General features: G+C 47.4%; 1 protein-coding gene across 2 annotated transcripts in view; it reads right to left on the bottom strand.

The window, feature by feature from the left end:
• The window catches only part of TMEM242 (transmembrane protein 242), a 116,497-nt gene that overhangs the window by 32,410 nt on the left and 65,069 nt on the right, over positions 1-19,018 (bottom strand). Inside the window, exon 3 of one of the 2 annotated variants that reach the window (XM_086927309.1) lies at positions 15,505-15,642. The exons of the other annotated variant lie outside the window; for it this stretch is intronic. Within the exon in view, the coding sequence (XP_086783435.1) occupies positions 15,505-15,642 (138 nt within the window). The remainder of the gene's footprint in view (positions 1-15,504; positions 15,643-19,018) is intronic. 2 annotated transcript variants of the gene reach the window in all.

Consider the following 19,018-nt stretch of genomic DNA (forward strand, 5'->3'; position numbering starts at 1 on the left):
GGTAACCTGCCCGACAGCCCAGCTGTGAGCCACAGCTGCACCGACATTTGGCTGGGTACGTCCTGCACTTGGGGACCGTACTGCCACGTGTCACCGCCACACAGCCGCCGACTCCAAGGTCGGAGCAGACGACGGAGAGAGGACCGTGCCGCCACAGAGCACCGCTGCCCCGGACGACCAGTGACCTGCTCGGCCGAAGAGCCGCAACGATCAGCGACACCGGGAGGGCAATACGACGTGGGACAGATCCCCTGGAAGCCGCTGGCTCCACAAAGACCTTTGTTTAACGCCGGCCTACAGGCCTCAAAAGAACTACAATAAGAACTGTGGTAACCCAAAGCTAATAATCTGCAACCGTATCCATAAAGTTATTGACTGTATTCACAAGCCTGCGTAAAGTCTATATAAAGAGATATATTTTTACAAGAATACAGTCTGGTCTCGTTGTGTGGTGGGTTGGTTGTAAAGGTGTACTGTTGCAGGTGTTTAACCCTATGTGCCCCAAGGATTAGCCTAAGACTGCTTAAGCCACACTACCTAGAGGGTAAGCAGAGGTTGTCTGGAAGGTAACCCTCAGCCCTGACGAGGAAGAGAGAGTCCCTGCTTGTCGCTAGTGTTGCACTGCGCCAACTAGAGCCTCCCCCTTCCTACATTGGACGCAGCGGTGAGGATTTCGAATTTACACTTGCGATAGTTATACCTGAGCTTCTGACCACTACACAAGGATTACGGTACAGTTACTAAACCACAGACTTTGCTTTTTGAAAAGAAGATTCCGAGTGCAGAAACCATGCCGGGCACAAAGAGCCTGGATGGAGCGGAGTCCACGACCTCCGAGGTTTTGGAGGTAGAGTGGGACCCCGCCAAAGTGGATAAATATTCCAAGGACGAACTGAAATTCTTTTGCAAGAAACTCAAAGTTCCGCACGCTGGCTGCAAAAACAAAACGCAGCTCTCCAAGGCCCTGAAAGCCTGGATAGAGTCCCGAAAGACCCCGGAAGAGCAAGACGTCCTCGCCGAGCAGAACGCAACGGAGGAGCAGAATGCGCTTGGGGATCTGATCGATCTCGAGCGGCAGGACAGCGAACACAGCTTTGGAAAAGGCCTGTCGCCAGAGGAGCTGGCGGACAGGAAGGAAACCCGGAATCACGAAAGAAAGTTGGCAGAATTGAAAATCCAGCTGGAGCTTGAAACGAAAAGAATGGCGCTGGAAGAGCGAAAGCACCAGATGGATTATGAGGTGAAAATGAGGGAGATAAGTCTCAAAGAGAGAGACTTGGATCGGCCTCCCTCTGGTGGCAGCACATCGCCAGTGCAGGTAGAGTCAAGAGTGCATATCCCGAAGGACGTAGTCAAGGAGTTCTTTAAGGGGGATGACATAGGACAATGGTTTAGGGCATATGAGGTAGCCATGTCCTCCCACCGGGTCCCTGAAAAGGATTGGGGAGCGGGGTTGTGGGGAAGGTTCCTTAGCGAAGGGAGAGATACCTTGCTAGATTTGCCCGTCGAGAATCAGAGGTCCTATACCCACATGAAAGAAGCTTTGTTGAGCAGGTACGGGCTTACCCCTGAAATGTATAGACAGAAGTTTAGGGGATGTACTAAGCGGCCTGGGAATACGTATGTGGAATATGTGACTTACTTTTGCAGAGCACTGGATGGTTGGGTGAAAGGTAACAAAGTGAATGATTTTCAAGGTCTCTTTGATTTAATTGCATGGGAGCACTTGTCTGATCACTGTTTTCCTGAGTTACGCCAACATCTGATCGATAGCAAGCTGTCCAACCCGAGGAAGCTTGCTGAGGAGGCGGACCGCTGGCTCAGCACCAGGGTCCACAAGGGTCCCGTGGGAGATTCCGCCAAGAGTGGGCAGGGTCCCCAGCAGAAGAGTGGGGGGGACAAGGGGGGAAAACAGAAAGGGTTCCAAAAAGGCCCCCAAAGTAGTTCCCAAGGGAATCCGCAGCAGGGTTCTCAGCCTCCCCCACCCCCGAAGCAGAATGGGGCCCCGACAGGTAAACCTGTTCCAAAGGGGCCCTTCAATTGTTTCAAATGTGGCGAGCCTGGGCACATATCGAGTGACCCCAAGTGTCGCCTATTTGGAAAACCCGCACCCACTGGTGCTCCGCCCCGACAAGTGACTAGCGTTCACCTGGGAGAAGAAATGATGGTCCCGGGGGGTGGAGATCCCGTTCACATGACCCTGGTCTCGTTAGGAGACAGTGAGATGATCCCTACGAACTACCTGCCCTCTAACACTAAGAAATATGGGCAGGTGGTGATCATCAATGGCAAGGAAGCTGAGGCTCTTAGAGACACAGGAGCCAGTGTGACTGCAGTGAGGCAGCACCTGGTGTCTCAAGAGCAGGTTGTACCCCATGCCTACTGTAGGGTTATCAACGCTGATAATTCTGAGAGTCAGTGTCCGATGGCTCAAGTTCCCTTCGAGTGGGGGGGGGTCTCTGGTACTCTGCAGGTCTGTGTGAGAAAAACCATGCCTGTTGACTGTTTGCTAGGGAACGACTTGGAGCACTCCCCTTGGGAAAAGGTGGAGAAAACGACTCACCTACGGATGGTGGGTCTGCCTGACTGGGCGTGCGTGACCACCCGGTCGATGGCAGCCAGTAAGGGTGATCGAGAGGTCCTGGGGCCTGATGGAGAGGCCCAGGAACCGGCCTTAGGGAGAAGGCGCAGGGGGCGCGGGAAACCGGCCCCTGAAGTTCCTACGGTCCAGGAGGAGGCAGACCTGGAGGGGGATGCCCTGGAGCCTACGGGGGAACAGATCGCCGAACTGGGGGACCTGCCTGAGCTGACCCATTGGCAGCAAGAAGGAGGACCCTCCAGGGAGGAATTCTGCAGGGAGCAGAAAGAATGCCCTTCTCTCACGGGTATGCGGCAGCAGGCTGCAGACCAGGCCAATGGTGTTCAGGCCAAAACACATTACGTGTACTGGGAGAACGACCTCCTGTATTCAGAGCCTAAGGCTGCTGAACCTGGGTCAGCCCGTGTGCTGGTGGTACCCCAGAAGTTCAGAGCCTTCCTACTGGGTCTGGCTCATGATGTACCTTTAGCAGGACATTTGGGGATGGACAAGACCTATGACAGGCTTGTCACCCACTTTTACTGGCCCCAAATGCATAAGAGTTCCGATACTTATTGCAGAACCTGTCCGACTTGCCAGGCAAGTGGGAAGACGGGAGGGAAGAACAAGGCTCCCCTCCAACCCTTCCCTGTGGTCGGTACGCCATTCCAGCGAGTGGGTATTGACATCGTCGGGCCTCTGGACCCCAAGACAGCCATGGGCAACAGGTTCATCCTGGTCTTGGTGGACCATGCCACCCGGTACCCTGAAGCCATACCTCTGAGGACAGTGACGGCTCCCGTGGTGGGACGTGCACTGATGGGAATTTTCTCACGAGTAGGATTCCCTCTAGAGGTAGTGAGCGACAGGGGGACCAATTTCATATCGAAATATATGAAATCCCTTTGGCAGGAGTGTGGCGTAACGTACAAGTTCACCACCCCCTACCATCCCCAAGGTAACGGGTTGGTTGAAAGATTCAACCGAACCCTCAAAGGCATGATCATGGGCCTGGAAGGTCCGATGAGGCGTAAGTGGGACGTCCTCTTACCATGCCTACTGTTTGCCTACCGCGAGGTGCCACAGAAGTCCCTAGGGTTCAGTCCCTTTGAACTGCTGTACGGCCACCCCGTGAGAGGACCACTGAGTTTGGTAAAGGAAGGCTGGGAGCAATCTCCCAGGAAACCTCCCCAGAATGTATATAGCTACATGCTGGCCTTCAGAAACCAGACCAGGCGCTTCAGACAACTTGCCGAGGCAAATCTGGAAGCGAGCCAGGAAGAAATGAAGCGGTGGTACGATCAGAATGCCACTCTGGTCGAGCTTCAGCCTGGACAAGAGGTGTATGTCCTGGCCCCGGTGGAGCCCTGTGCCCTTCAAGATAAGTGGACAGGACCATTCGAGGTTGTGGAGCGGAAAAGCCCCGTGACATACTTGGTGGACATGAAGACGGCCAGGAACCCTTTGCGGGTCCTACATGTCAACCGCCTCAAGCCCCACTTGCGAAGGTCCGAAGTGGGCATGTTGTTGGCAACCGATGACGGAATGGAAGAGGAGTCAGAGCCTCTACCGGACCTCTTGGTGGCCTGTGAGAAGGATGGGTCAGTGGATGGAGTTAACCTCTCACCCTCCCTGACCGCCGAACAACAGGAGGATTGCCGCCAGTTGCTGGGGCAGTTTCCAGACCTGTTTTCCCTGGTTCCGAGTGTCACAGATTGGTGCGTCCATGATGTGGACACTGGAGACAGCTTGCCGGTGAAGCATAAGGCTTACCGGGTGACGGACAGGGTACGGGCCTGCATCAAGGAGGAGGTCTCCAAGATGCTTGCCCTCGGGGTGGTTGAGTCTTCCAGCAGTCCTTGGTCCAGCCCCGTGGTCTTGGTCCCAAAGGCTGCTGCGCCGGGAGCCACACCCGAACTCCGGTTCTGTGTGGACTACAGAGGACTCAATTCAGTCACGAAGACTGACGCGCACCCCATCCCCAGAGCTGACGAGCTCATTGATCGGCTAGGGGCTGCCCGGTTTCTCAGCACGTTTGATCTGACGTCTGGGTACTGGCAGATCGCCTTGACCGATGGGGCAAAGGAGAGGTCGGCATTCTCTACCCCAGATGGGCATTTCCAGTTCCGGGTTATGCCATTTGGAATGAAGAATGCCCCTGCCACCTTTCAGAGATTGGTCAACCAGGTGTTGGCTGGACTGGACGAGTTCAGTGCCGCCTACCTGGATGACATCGCGGTGTTCAGCGGCACCTGGCCCGAACACCTGCGACACCTCTGGGAAGTGTTGATGGCCCTGCGCAGAGCAGGCCTCACAATCAAGGCAAGCAAGTGCCAGATTGGGCAGGGTTCCGTGGTGTACTTGGGACACCAAGTTGGGAGTGGCAAGGTAGCCCCCTTGCAGCCCAAAATCGAAACCATCCTGGCTTGGGAACCCCCCAAGACCCAGACGGCAGTGAGAGCCTTCCTGGGGCTCACTGGGTATTACAGGAGGTTTGTCAAGGGCTATGGCACGATTGTGACCCCCTTGACAGAGCTGACTTCGAAGAAGCAGCCCAGGAATGTGATTTGGACTGACACCTGTCAGAAAGCTTTCGACACCCTGAAGACTGCCATGTGCACGGCGCCCGTGCTCCTGGCCCCCGATTTCTCCAAAGAGTTCATTGTGCAAACAGACGCTTCAGAGCATGGTGTAGGGGCTGTTCTTTCACAGATGACTGAGGAGGGCTTTGACCAACCCGTAGCCTTCATAAGTCGGAGGTTACTTCCACGGGAAAGTAGGTGGAGTGCAATAGAGCGTGAAGCATTTGCTGTGGTCTGGGCACTGAAGAAGCTAAGACCCTACTTGTTTGGGTCTCACTTCCGAGTTCAGACGGACCACAGGCCCCTCAGATGGTTGATGCAAATGAGGGGTGAGAACCCGAAACTATTGAGGTGGTCCATTTCTCTACAGAGTATGGACTTTACGGTGGAACACCGCCCTGGCTCCGATCACGCCAACGCTGACGGTCTGTCCAGATTTTTCCGCCTTAGTGATGTGGAACTCCCTGGGGAAGGGTAGTTCCCCCCACATTTCAGCTGGAGGGGACACATGTTAGACCTGGCACTTTGGCGTGAGTCTCCCTTCCACTTTTTGCTGATGTGCCTCCGATGTTTTGCTGGTTTTCCGATACTCAGGGCACTGCGCCACGGCTGATCCGTGCCGCGGTGCAAGTGCTCCCTACTCTAAACTGTACATACGATTGGTATCCATGATTGGTGCATTGGATTTACTGTTAGTCCCTAGTAACGCGCACGAGAGAGTGCCGGGGCGTGTAGATGCCAATACTGCTGGTGGGCTTGCAGCGCTGGTTGCGCCACCCACCCAAGCAGCCGTAAAAATGTGTCTGGGAACTGCGACCGCAGAACCCGCGTGCGGTCTCGTACTGTCACGCTAGCTGGGCAAGTGTCCCCACTTGCCAGCACCGACCCTTCCCTTGACTACATATTAGTCACCCCTCTGGTAGGCCTGCGGGCAGGGTGCATTGTAGGTGCAAGGTAGGACAAGCCCTGATGTGCGTGGCATGTCCTGGTAGTGACTTACAACGAAGACCGTATTTCACTACTGAAGGCTACCTGCTCCATTAGGCCAGACTGAGCTGCGAGGATTATTACAACCTATAACCCCCGCCGGCTCAAGGAGCATGGTAGTGAGTCATGTTTAGTATGCCTGGACTCAGGATGATGAGATATTTCTTGTAGTCAAGTTTATTTCATTATCCTGGGTTTGCAAATGCTACTTTTAGAAAGTTAGCATTTGCTTGCCTAACCATTTCAGTTGCCTCTGCCAGTATGTGTATCCGACTGTCTGGGATGTGTGAGTGACAGGGCTGGAGGGATGACAGGTGGTGAATGCGCAGATTACACCTTAGTGGGAGGTAGGAGTGCCTCTTGACTCGAACTGTCACTGTGCTCGGCCACCACAATGCTGGCTCCACCCTCCTGGGGAGCGGCGGATGACTCTGCCGGCACCTGGCCCAGGAAGGGCGAAGCCCCATCAACAAGGTACTCTGGCCACCCCTGTCCGGACAATGCTGGCTCCACCTCCTGTGGGGCGTCTGATGCGCCTGCCCCTCACACTGAAAGCAGAAGCCGGAGTACACCCGCCGGGGTACTCCAGAACTGAGAGTGGCTATGCAAAGGCCCCCCTGGCCTGCGAGAACAAAAGAATTGGCCTATAAAAGATGGAGCCCTGCTCCTTGAAAGTTAGATCCAGTTTGGGCCACAGAACGACTCTGCCCTACGAGAAGGACCGCGAGAAGACAAGGAAGGGTGCTGACTCTTGCCTGTGTCTGGTGCCTGGCTGCTGAAGGAGAGGAAGACAAAAAGACTACGAAAAGACTTTTATGCTACTTGTGCCAAACTCTGCGAAGAGATCTCCAAGGGCTTGGAACTGAACTTGCCCCCTGACCAGCGTCCCAGGACCAGTGGACGCTAAACCCCCCCTTGGAAGAAAGCGACTGCGGGTGCTGACCATCGCCGCAGTACCGACAAAGAGGAAGCTCCTCTAAGGCATCCGCTCCCTCCCGACCACCGTGACCGGGGCCCAAAGCTACAGCGGAAGCACAGTGAGGACCAGCCGCCGCTGGCCCGAACATCGTGACCACACCTGCGCTGGGAGCCCGAGAGCAAAGCGAAGGAGGACCCGTCTGGTCCGAGCTATCGAGGCGACTGCATAGCGAGCCGTCCCTCACCTGCAAGGACAGACTATTGCCCGACGAGAGTCCACCAGGTCGGTAACCTGCCCGACAGCCCAGCTGTGAGCCACAGCTGCACCGACATTTGGCTGGGTACGTCCTGCACTTGGGGACCGTACTGCCACGTGTCACCGCCACACAGCCGCCGACTCCAAGGTCGGAGCAGACGACGGAGAGAGGACCGTGCCGCCACAGAGCACCGCTGCCCCGGACGACCAGTGACCTGCTCGGCCGAAGAGCCGCAACGATCAGCGACACCGGGAGGGCAATACGACGTGGGACAGATCCCCTGGAAGCCGCTGGCTCCACAAAGACCTTTGTTTAACGCCGGCCTACGGGCCTCAAAAGAACTACAATAAGAACTGTGGTAACCCAAAGCTAATAATCTGCAACCGTATCCATAAAGTTATTGACTGTATTCACAAGCCTGCGTAAAGTCTATATAAAGAGATATATTTTTACAAGAATACAGTCTGGTCTCGTTGTGTGGTGGGTTGGTTGTAAAGGTGTACTGTTGCAGGTGTTTAACCCTATGTGCCCCAAGGATTAGCCTAAGACTGCTTAAGCCACACTACCTAGAGGGTAAGCAGAGGTTGTCTGGAAGGTAACCCTCAGCCCTGACGAGGAAGAGAGAGTCCCTGCTTGTCGCTAGTGTTGCACTGCGCCAACTAGAGCCTCCCCCTTCCTACAGACATCTTAAAGGGCACTTTCACGCTGCTTATCAAACTTCTCCAACAGTTCAGCCAATTTATCACCTTCTTTGTCACCTTCTTTGTTGTGAGGCTCCCCAGCCAGCCTGGGTTAAGTGTATCTGCCGTACCACGATGAACCAGGTTAACCAAACCCCACATCCCTGGGTTCAACAGTACTCCATCATCCTAGGATAGGAGAGAGTAAAAATGCGACTACTCTCTATAGAGCTACGGCGGCCATCTTGCCTCCAACTAGGTCTGTTTTTCAAATGACTACATCTTTTTTTTGAATGTCTATGTACTCCAGGCATCAGTGGTATGTTATAGAAGTCATTTGCTTTTGCAGTTGACTCATTTGCACCTTTTAGCAGCAGGAGTGCCATCTGTGGTAGCAATGTACAACATTGTTTCTCTTTTACGGACCACAGCATTAGTGCGATACCTGTGCGATACCTGTGCGATTGTATCTTGATCCACTGCTGCCTTTTTTGTAATAGTAATCTCTGAACCAGGTCACAAGCCACACACACCACTCCCTGTACGTCAACATCTCAGTGAGGTCCCTATCCCACCTCAGTCTTGCATGGTGCTCTGTCTATTGTTTTTCTGAGTGTATACAAGTGGGACATTAAGTGTCTAGGAGATCCCATATCCAAAAGTAAATCTAGCACGTGCAATGTGTTTAGGAAATTTTCAATGGCACACCAGAACACCTTATTAAAGTAGATCGCCCGACCGGTGGGACTGCTTTCATAGTCAAGTAAGGCCATATTACCGGGCCTTCTCCACTACAGGGCCCTACTAAGACTAAAAGGTAAAACACTTGCACAGGTGCCGGATGTAGTCGGAGGAAGTCTTGCTGACTGAAGGCGCAAAGGAAGAGAGGAGGTTGTGGCTTACTCAGATGGAGGCATGGAAAGGGAGAGCAATATTCAAATCAAATCCAGATATGATCATATATTAGGACACCAGCAAAGGTGCCTGTGGCTAATCATCCACAGGAGTAGAGCCAGAACTGGGTTATCATCCACAGGAGTACAGTGGTCAACACAGAACAGCAATTGCACATCAACTGCCTAGAACCAATGGCAGATACCTTAGCAATGCAATGCTGGACCAAAGAGAAGATACAATGTTGCATCCTGCTGAAAATTGACAACATCTCATTGGTTCTTATATCCTCCATCTAGGGAGATTACGATCAAAAACCCTATCAGGTCTGGCCAGGAATTTTTGTTAATTCTGACTAACCGGATTTCGGTGATGGTGAAGTACCTCCCTGGCACAGCCAACAAGGTGGCAGATTGGCTATATTGGCACTCACAGGACAGGGGCTTAGGAAAACCAGATGCAGGAATATTCAGCAAGATAAAAAACAGAAGGAGTCCTTTAGCTTTAGACCTGTTTGCTTCAAGAATGGATCATCAAGTGAACAAGTATTTCAGCTGGAGAACGTATATGCAAGCACAGCGATAGATGCCTTTCTCAAAGACTATCTTCAAGAGATGGAAAAGTTATTACCCCAGTTCGCAATGATCACAAGATTATTAGCTCAGGTAAGGAGGCAGAAAGTAAATGTGGTAGTAATACTCGTGGATGAGATCACAATAATGGTATCGAGTTCTGATAGACTTTCTTGGAATTCTCTCATCAGTCCCCACCAATTTCAAGAACGTCTCCCGATTCCTTTATGGAATCCACACTACTTTGTGATGGATGGGAAATCAAGGTTCATGGCCTGGAGGATTACAGGAAATGATGGAAAGACCCAGGATTGTCCTAAGAAGCTAAAAGTCTCCTATCAAAGGCATTGGCAGACATAACGGGTACGCGATACCCAGATGGGTTGGTGTTTGCGGAGGGATGTTTAACCTGAGGGGTCCAATGCTGTTTACATACTAAAGTTCCTGTGCTTCATAGTCTTGGAGGAAATAGTCTCTGTAAACACATTCCAATCAGCCATAACATATTGCGAAAGAAGGCTCTCCGGTTGGAGAATATCCACTAGAGAGGACGTTGATGAGGGGAATAAATCTATCCCTTCCGAAAGAACACAGATATTCATCTCTCTGGGGTGTCACTAAAGTACTTAAACTTTTTCTCTCTAGGAGGAGCAACTAATACCGCTCTCAAAAAGAATCATGGGGTAAGCAAGTCATGCCTCTGGGTCTAATCTCCTACTGGAAAGTTTCAGGCACTAGAACTAGAAGGTAGAGTATTTACCCCAGACCAGGTAACTTTCCATATCTCTAGGAGAACAAAATTGGACTCCAGTGAGCTCTCATATCCAACCTTTGGTGGTACTCCAATTGTATGTGGCCAGGTGTATTAAAGCCTATGACTGCATGACTGAGAAGATTTGTCCTCCAGGGAAAATGGCAGTTGCTGAATTCCATCACCAAGCACTTTAAGGTGGTCTCCTCTCCCACTAGAAAGGTGGGTCAAGTGGATTACGAGGGAAGCAGGCATAGGTACATCAGTTTATTTAGCACATTCTGCTCATTAAGCTATGGCCTCAAATATATTCGCTTTTGGCCCTGTACAAAGAAATATTTGATGCTGCACATTTGTCTACAGACCCCACGTTTAAAAGGTTTTCTTTTAAACCAGTAATTAACATGCCAACTTTGGTGCTATGTAAGCTTTGAAAAAGCATATTGCTAGCCTCTGGTTCTGACACCGAATAGAACATTTCCTAGCTTTCTTAACAGAAAGTTTAAATTCTATTTAGGACCAGGAGGTGAGGATTATACCTCCAGAAGATCAAGGTTGACTGTAGTCCAACTCTTATAGGACAGATTGAGAATAGATAACGAGTTTATCACAACATATTGTGTAAGTAATTATGGATTTCAATGGATGTTCAAGTAAGGAACAGGAGGAAGGCATGAAGTGGTAAAATGTTTTTAGGGGTAATATTTTGCTCATTGTATGCAAGTGGCTGAAGAAAGGACAATGATAGTATTTTATATTTGCAGGAAATGAAACTTCCAAACAGGAATGAGCAGGAGATTTGGGATGGCAACCACTGCACGAAGAAAGAAGAAGGCAAAGAGTTGACAAGAGACTGTAAGACACCAAAGATTGTGATTGGATAAAGAGTTTTTCCTACTTTCTTTTCCTATGGTTTCTGGGAAAGATAGTTTTTACAGTTGTGCTTAAGGTTGTTGTAATAATGAAAAATTTAGAAAAATTAGCACAATCCTTGCCTCTGTGTCCTTCAGAGAATTTACATTTTTCGTTACGAAAAGTAGGACATTTTATATTACAGTCATAGCCTACTGATGGCTGCACTTTTATGAAAACAGTTTTTTTTCAAGGTTATCAACACTAAAATAAATATGCATTATAAAAAAAATACATATAGAGTGTGTTATATGATCCCACTTTTCCATCTCTGGGTACTGGTAACAATTTCAACCCTCTTGACCTTGATCTTGTGTTTTATGATGTTACCACAACGGGATGAAATCATGTAATGGGGACTGCACAGTACACATTTACAATGAGAAACATTGGGATTAAGAGATGTGCCTTATATCACACTGCTCATCAATGCCAAACCAAAGTCAAAAAGACGAAGGAAAAAAACACAATAAACCACTAGGTCAATTGTCTTCCAAATTGTTCAGCTAAGCCAGCTGCAGACAGACTGACCACATACATATTATCTACTAGAAGGAGCCAGTAGGCAGTTATAGTTGGACGCAATTTCCATACGAAAAGCGTTTTATGACTTGCCCATACTTTTGGCGCCATTTGACAAATCTTTACAAAATTTTAATAAAAAAGTGCCCCGCTGATTGTTGCTGTTCATGGAACGTTTCCGGCGATCCGTCAAACGGGGGCGGAGAAAAAGTAAAAGTAAAATAAAAGTGCATAATTTCCCATGTTAATTCCCATAGGGATTTTGCACACACCTACAGCCAGACCTGCTAGGCGGAATTACAGCAAATTTGGCAGAAAAGTAGCTCTTGGTCCAGAAAGTGCCATATTTGTTATTTTGTGTAAATCCTTTTAGGAGTTTGGGAGATATTGAATGGTCCTGGGGACCGCCACCCCCCTCAGGGCAGGCTCCTGCTATCTCCGGAGGCGCCCACCCTCTGTAGATAGCGGTTAGCTTTTGCTTGGAGGACGCTATGACAGCTCCTGCCAAGCGAGAGCAAACACTAACACTGCCCCCAGATAGTGGGAGCTCTCAAACTGCTTCAGCTTGCTGGGAACTTCGTATTCTTCGGTTTCCCTGCCCGCTTTCATATGGGCAGGGAAACAGATGAAAGAGTGCTCCCACATGCAGGAAGCTACATTTCTAGTAGCTCCATGCATGCAGGAGCAATGCTGGGTCCAGCTGGAGGTGATGAGGCAGCATGGTCAGCGGGCTTTCAGTCTCTCATCGCGGTTTCCCTCATACTACACTTGGTGCCCTGGTTAGTCCCCAGGGTACACAGGAGCAAGAGGTCGGGCCCAGGGGATGGAAATTCCGGGGCAAAAATCGTTAAAGTGAGGGGGCCGCGGGCATTCTCTTCCCTATTGAAGTTTATTGAAAATAAACACTGCATGTAGCAGGTTAAAACAGATATTACAGTGTACAAATTTACCTACTGTAGAGATTTACGTTTAATCAGTAAGTCACCTCTTCAAATCCCGGAGATCTAGGAGTAATCTGAAGGTCACCAATTTGCAACCCAGGGAGACCTGTGAATTAAACTTTTCTGAGTGTATATCCGTCAGGTAAGTGGCCCTGGTCCAAATAAGAAAGACCAGTGGACAAATGCACCTACTGCAGAGTTGAATCTTAGAATGCACCAGGGCACAACCTTACATTTTACTTTAACCCCTTCCATGCTAATGACAAGGTCAGCTCGTCATGGGTGTTACCTGCGCTGCGCTCATGACGAGCTGACCTTGTCATGAACAATGGGAAAAAATGAGTGCCAGCGCCCAGCGGGAAAACCCTTAGCAGCCAAGGTGTTAAGAACCATTTATGCAATGTAAGGATTATTGTCCTCAGCTCAGGGTATAAAACAGAGTTTACGTAGCCTCAGGATGTCAGTATTCCAATCATTCTGATGGGCTGATCCCTCCAAGCATTCTATTGACAATGTTTATATGCGTTTTATTATTTAAGTCTTCACCTTTTGAGGTAAAGTAATACGCTTATACCACCCTTCGGACTTAGGAGTTGGACATCGGAGCTCACTTGACTGAAGGCAGTAATTATTTCACATTAAACTGCAATATTTACTTTGGGCATCTTCTATTTCCACTTACCTGATCCAGAAAAAAATGAAGCAAACAATGCACATACTGCAAGTGACTTCTGTCATGAGACAGAAGCTTAAACCAATAGTCACAACATTGCCAGCAATCTCTCCTTACATATGTGGTTGCTGAAAGCTATTGTACATGTAGATAATGTGTGCAAGGACAAATGCTCTTTGTGCATAAATAAATGTGAATACCACATAGATAAAGGCTAGACTGTGCAGTTCTATAACGGACATTGTTCACTAAGTAGTCTCTTTTTTATCCAAAACTAAACAAATATGTTGCTGCTGTAAGCCATAAAGATGAATGTGTACATCATTACGGTGCACAAGTTGGTGCCTACTAAGTGCCCATCTCCCTCATTAACAATGGTAATAAATAGCTTATTATACTCTGAGTATCTGCATATAAGGTGTATGCCATGGCATTTTTATGTGCATTTAACAAAATATATTTAAACAAAACCAGTGTAAAAGTGGTTAAATTTGTGACTAGGAGAGCTGATTACATGTGTAAAGTAGTTGTAACACGCAATCTGTAAAGCAGTACTCAACTCATGCACTAATTCACAGACTGACACACGCATGAAGGCACTCGCAAACCCACTCCGACACGCACCACTTACACACCCAGTGGGACATTCACACACTCATACGACTGAGAAACTCATGAACTCACTCACACACTCTCAAATGTTAGTTATGAAAATTTAAAAAATCTTAGAAATTCACTTTTAAAAAATCAAAGGTTACAGGGTTGTAATAGGAAAGAAATAGAATTCAAAAACCTTAAGTCATTAACCGAAAAAAACAAAGTTTACACTAACCGAAAAAAACCAAGTTTACAGAAACGTTCCAGTTAGGCTCAGATTTCGCATGAACAAAACCAGTGAAATTCAGCAGTTGGAGTTACCTAAGCTACCTATAACTTACCCCCTAGCAATTCACTACTTATGACCTCACATATTACATTACTATCAATATATATATATATAGGATCGCACCACCAGCCAAGCGCACCACAGCTGCCCACAAATGAACCACTCAGGAACCTCGTGCAAAACGAACAGGGACCAGCGGGTGACACCGAAGACTGGCTTCGGTATGGTGTCCAAGCAGCCTTTCAAAGGAGGCATGCAATGGAGTCAGCGGCAAAAGGAAAAATTCAATGAACTATCACTGTAATTTTAAACACTTCAGCAAATGTGCAACATGGAACTACAAGTCCCAGCCAAACCCTCGTTAAGAAAATGATTGCCATCGACGCCACGGGACCCACAAGACACTCCGTCTTTAAAAGGAAATGATTCCATACCACACCATCAGAGGAAATGGATTTAATTAATGCCGGTCCTGCGAGCCAAGATGACAGAGGCAGCCCGTGAACAACAAGGGCGGAACTTTTAAGAAATGGAAAGACTTGTGGAACTCTGCTGCAATTAACTAACAGGCGTAATCCTTTGAGAAAAGTCCATGGGGACTGAAACGCGTCAGGAATGCCTTAAACAAATCACTTAATAAACAAATTCCTTACTGCTGAGGTAGCGGCTCGTTTCCTTTCTTCGAGGAGGAAGGTTTGTTCTGCATATATATATATATATATATATATATATATATATATATATATATATATATATATATATATATACACACACACACACACATATACATATACATACACACACATTTACATTTTACAGCTCGGCGTGGATAGCACTGTGCTAATCCTATGCTTAAAGACTTTGCTGTTCAAATGGCAAAAAAGGCAGACATTTGAGGTGAGCAAATTTAGAGTGTCGCTGGTGTTGAGGGTGCTCTATACAGGAGCGGCCTTTCACCTAAACTTGGGAACTACCCAGAGTTCTCTCCTTTTTTGCATAATTTATGCGTCACTCTATGCCTGCAAGGGAATTGCTATATGATATATACATATATACACACACACACACACACACACACACACACACACACACACACACTTTTTAAAAACTCTCTGCATGGTAGGAGTAATTCTATTCAATGCCCCCAATAATCATGGACCAGAGGAAATGAGGATATGAAGAAGAGGGGACATAGGTTTCGTAGTTTAATGGATGCATAAAGCTTCAAGCAAGGTCCATAAGTGCCGTGCATACATCGATGAATCATTAAACGTCATACTGACCTGTTGTTCAAATGCAAAAATGTGTACAACCTGAAGTGAAGTGTTCCACACACCAGTGCAATACTTACACTGTGCACTCCTAGTGCCTTCCAGACAGCAAAACTAATGAGTCCGACTCCGCACCAGGCGTATAGTGATCCCCAACCGAGGGCACGTAAAGCAAGCGATGAACCACTCTCTGGTAAGGCCGCTGTAGCAGTAATACCCTAGAATCAGGAGGCATACAGTCAGTTCAAAATCAACTTTTTTTTTTAAAACAAAGCAAAACACTGTTGCATACATCTCTTGCACGTTTCCATCCTCCACAACCGTCTTTTACTTCAAAGGAAGCAGATTTAGTTACATCAAAAAGACTGTAACTTGACCATTCAATTCAATCTCAGATTCCTTTAAACCCCTTAAAGCAGGGCTTCTGCAGCATTCCATTTTAAACCTCATTTTCCAGGTTTTTAAAATTAAAATCGAAGGTGTCGCAATGTATGACCTGGCCACCTCCATGGACTACATTCATAGGTTTAAGATATAAATAATGTATCTGGCTCCACCAGGTGACACCCTCGAACCTGCTTATGCTCAGACTACAGCCGAGAGAGCCCGGTCTCGTAACATACCATATTAGAAGGCAGGGGAAAGCAAGTTTATGATAAGTTTGCAGAAAAGCTTCCAGTTCAATGGCTAAAGCTAGTAATAGCAGTTATCAAAAGTAGAATAACGGACACTAGTTACACCTCATGACTTTTGGCATAAGGGATACAGATCAGAGTAGCCTCAAAAAACTCTGTGTTTATGGTTGGAAAAGGTGCGGTATATGTGTTTCGTCCGCCCCACACTAGAGTTGTGGCAGTTATCATTGGCTGCTCTGAAGTAGTGGGTTTGCCAGCCTCGCCCGAGGCGCCTCTGGTCAAGGGTGCAGTGTCCAGAGATTATACGTGAAAAAGGTGAAAAGAAAACTGTGCAAAAAAGGAAAAAATCTTTAAAAATAGGGGGTAAACAGCCCCAAAGTTCTTTAATGGGGGTTGTTCCTCACCACAATTAAAATGAGTGGTACGATCTTAGACCGAGTTACTAGGTCTGATAGTGTAGTTAATAAAATACGTCGACATGTTTCAGCTCCTAGGGCCTGGAAGGGTCTGCGGAGCTTTCGTCAGGACTCACAAAACATAAAGGTATTGTACTCACACAATTTGTGCAGTCATTTTGGTACAAACATTCTTGTTCAGATTGTGTATTATTAGGGAATTTCCCTTCGTAATCTGCAATGAGATAGACAAAAGTACAGGTTTTGCACACACACACACCTCTTACACCTTATGATAGTGAATTTCATTATCAGAGTTTTGTGACATTTTCGGCAAAACTTCTAAACATAAACAATGGCAAATAATGGAGAGTAGAGATGCTAGGTTCACTTATGTTAAAAACGAAATACTGGTGCCAGTATTTCGTTTTTAACATTCGTTTTTAACATAAGTGAACCTAGCATCTCTACTCTCCATTATTTGCCATTGTTTATGTTTAGAAGTTTTGCCGAAAATGTCACAAAACTCTGATAATGAAATTCACTATCATAAGGTGTAAGAAGTGTGTGTGTGTGCAAAACCTGTACTTTTGTCTATCTCATTGCAGATTACGAAGGGAAATTCCCTAATAATACACAATCTGAACAAGAATGTTTGTACCAAAATGACTGCACAAATTGTGTGAGTACAATACCTTTATGTTTTGTGAGTCCTGACGAAAGCTCCGCAGACCCTTCCAGGCCCTAGGAGCTGAAACATGTCGACGTATTTTATTAACTACACTATCAGACCTAGTAACTCGGTCTAAGATCGTACCACTCATTTTAATTGTGGTGAGGAACAACCCCCATTAAAGAACTTTGGGGCTGTTTACCCCCTATTTTTAAAGATTTTTTCCTTTTTTGCACAGTTTTCTTTTCACCTTTTTCACGTATAATCTCTGGACACTGCACCCTTGACCAGAGGCGCCTCGGGCGAGGCTGGCAAACCCACTACTTCAGAGCAGCCAATGATAACTGCCACAACTCTAGTGTGGGGCGGACGAAACACATATACCGCACCTTTTCCAACCATAAACACAGAGTTTTTTGAGGCTACTCTGATCTGTATCCCTTATGCCAAAAGTCATGAGGTGTAACTAGTGTCCGTTATTCTACTTTTGATAACTGCTATCTAACCATTGGGGAACGAAAACGGAGACTCTCATCTCTTATCCCTCCTTTTGATTAATTATCTAAAGCTAGTAATATACTGTGTGACAGACACATGACCATAAGTAGATTAACCGCATGCGCGCTAGCGGGTTTTCCCGCTGCGCGCTGAAAATTTAAAAATCCCGCGTTACGTGACAAAGCCAGCTCGTCATGCTTTGTCACCAGCATCGAAGGGGTTAACTAGTCGCGGGACCGACTTTTGTCATCAATTATGGATAAAGTTTCAGAGTACTTTTCTGATTAACAAAGAAGCCGCACAGTGCTGTCCTCCTCTCATGCAGCACAGGGTGGACCTCAATTCTGAATTATTGTCGCAAAAATCTGTTTCAACTGCAGAATATTCGTCTTTCACCCGGAGACTTCACACTCCGGTCAAGGTCGAACACACTGAGCTACTACAGCTGCATCTTTAGAATTGTTCAGAGTGCAGTCAACTCTTGCATGGAGTCCTCACTACACACTGAAAAACATTCAAGGAGAAACAGCGCCCATTAACGACATAGCCAGGGAGGTCTCTTTGCGACATGCCATCCCGAGGCAGCATATTGCATACCTCGTCCACACACGTTAGGCCAACTGGGATGAAATGTCAACTAACTGTATCTTGTGAGGAATTTTGGGAATAGCGAGGCAATGCATTTTGACCCCGTATTGCACTTCCTGGCTACTGAGGAAAACAAAAGCGAGAGAGTAATCTCAGTTACTAGTAGTTACTCAGGCTGCTTTCCAGTCCTTTGTTATGTTTTGTCCACCATGCCAGCCACTTGCAAATCAGCACTGGTACTGACCAATAGGAACAGTCCAGCCAAGCTGTCAGGCCAGCTTCCCTATGAACGGCAACACAAGCAACCCCAGAACAGTTTCGGCTGAGCTAGGCCTGGTAAATTGGGTTTGATTTTTGTGCTGTGGCACAGTAGAGCATAGAACTCCCATCTGGCATACTATTAATTAGACTTAGGAAATCAAAAGAGTCACGGGTGGAATGCTTGAATCAATCTTTCTGGCCGATATTAATTCAAGCATTCTTCCATACTTTTGTTGCAGTATTTACTGGTTACTGCAAACACTTCCATGACTGCCTGGAAGAAAACGCAGACTTCAGATTTTTGAAGAGTCTAAACAAAATGTTGGTTGAAAAACTAAGTCTGTGAGCAACATTGAACAAGCATTTGCAATGCAATAGGTCTCGCATTTGTTAAAGTTAGAGCTGTTGGCATTGAAAATGACAATGTTTTTTAATGTAATTTTTTTTCTTTGCAGTGGAGTAATTATATTTGCATTGCGCTATTGCCATTGGTATAAAAAATCAAAAGTAAAAAAGATTGTCATTTTTAACGCCAACAGCTCTA

This window comes from Lissotriton vulgaris, chromosome 6 (assembly GCF_964263255.1).
Source record: "Lissotriton vulgaris chromosome 6, aLisVul1.2, whole genome shotgun sequence".
In the NCBI taxonomy this organism is placed as follows: domain Eukaryota; kingdom Metazoa; phylum Chordata; class Amphibia; order Caudata; family Salamandridae; genus Lissotriton; species Lissotriton vulgaris.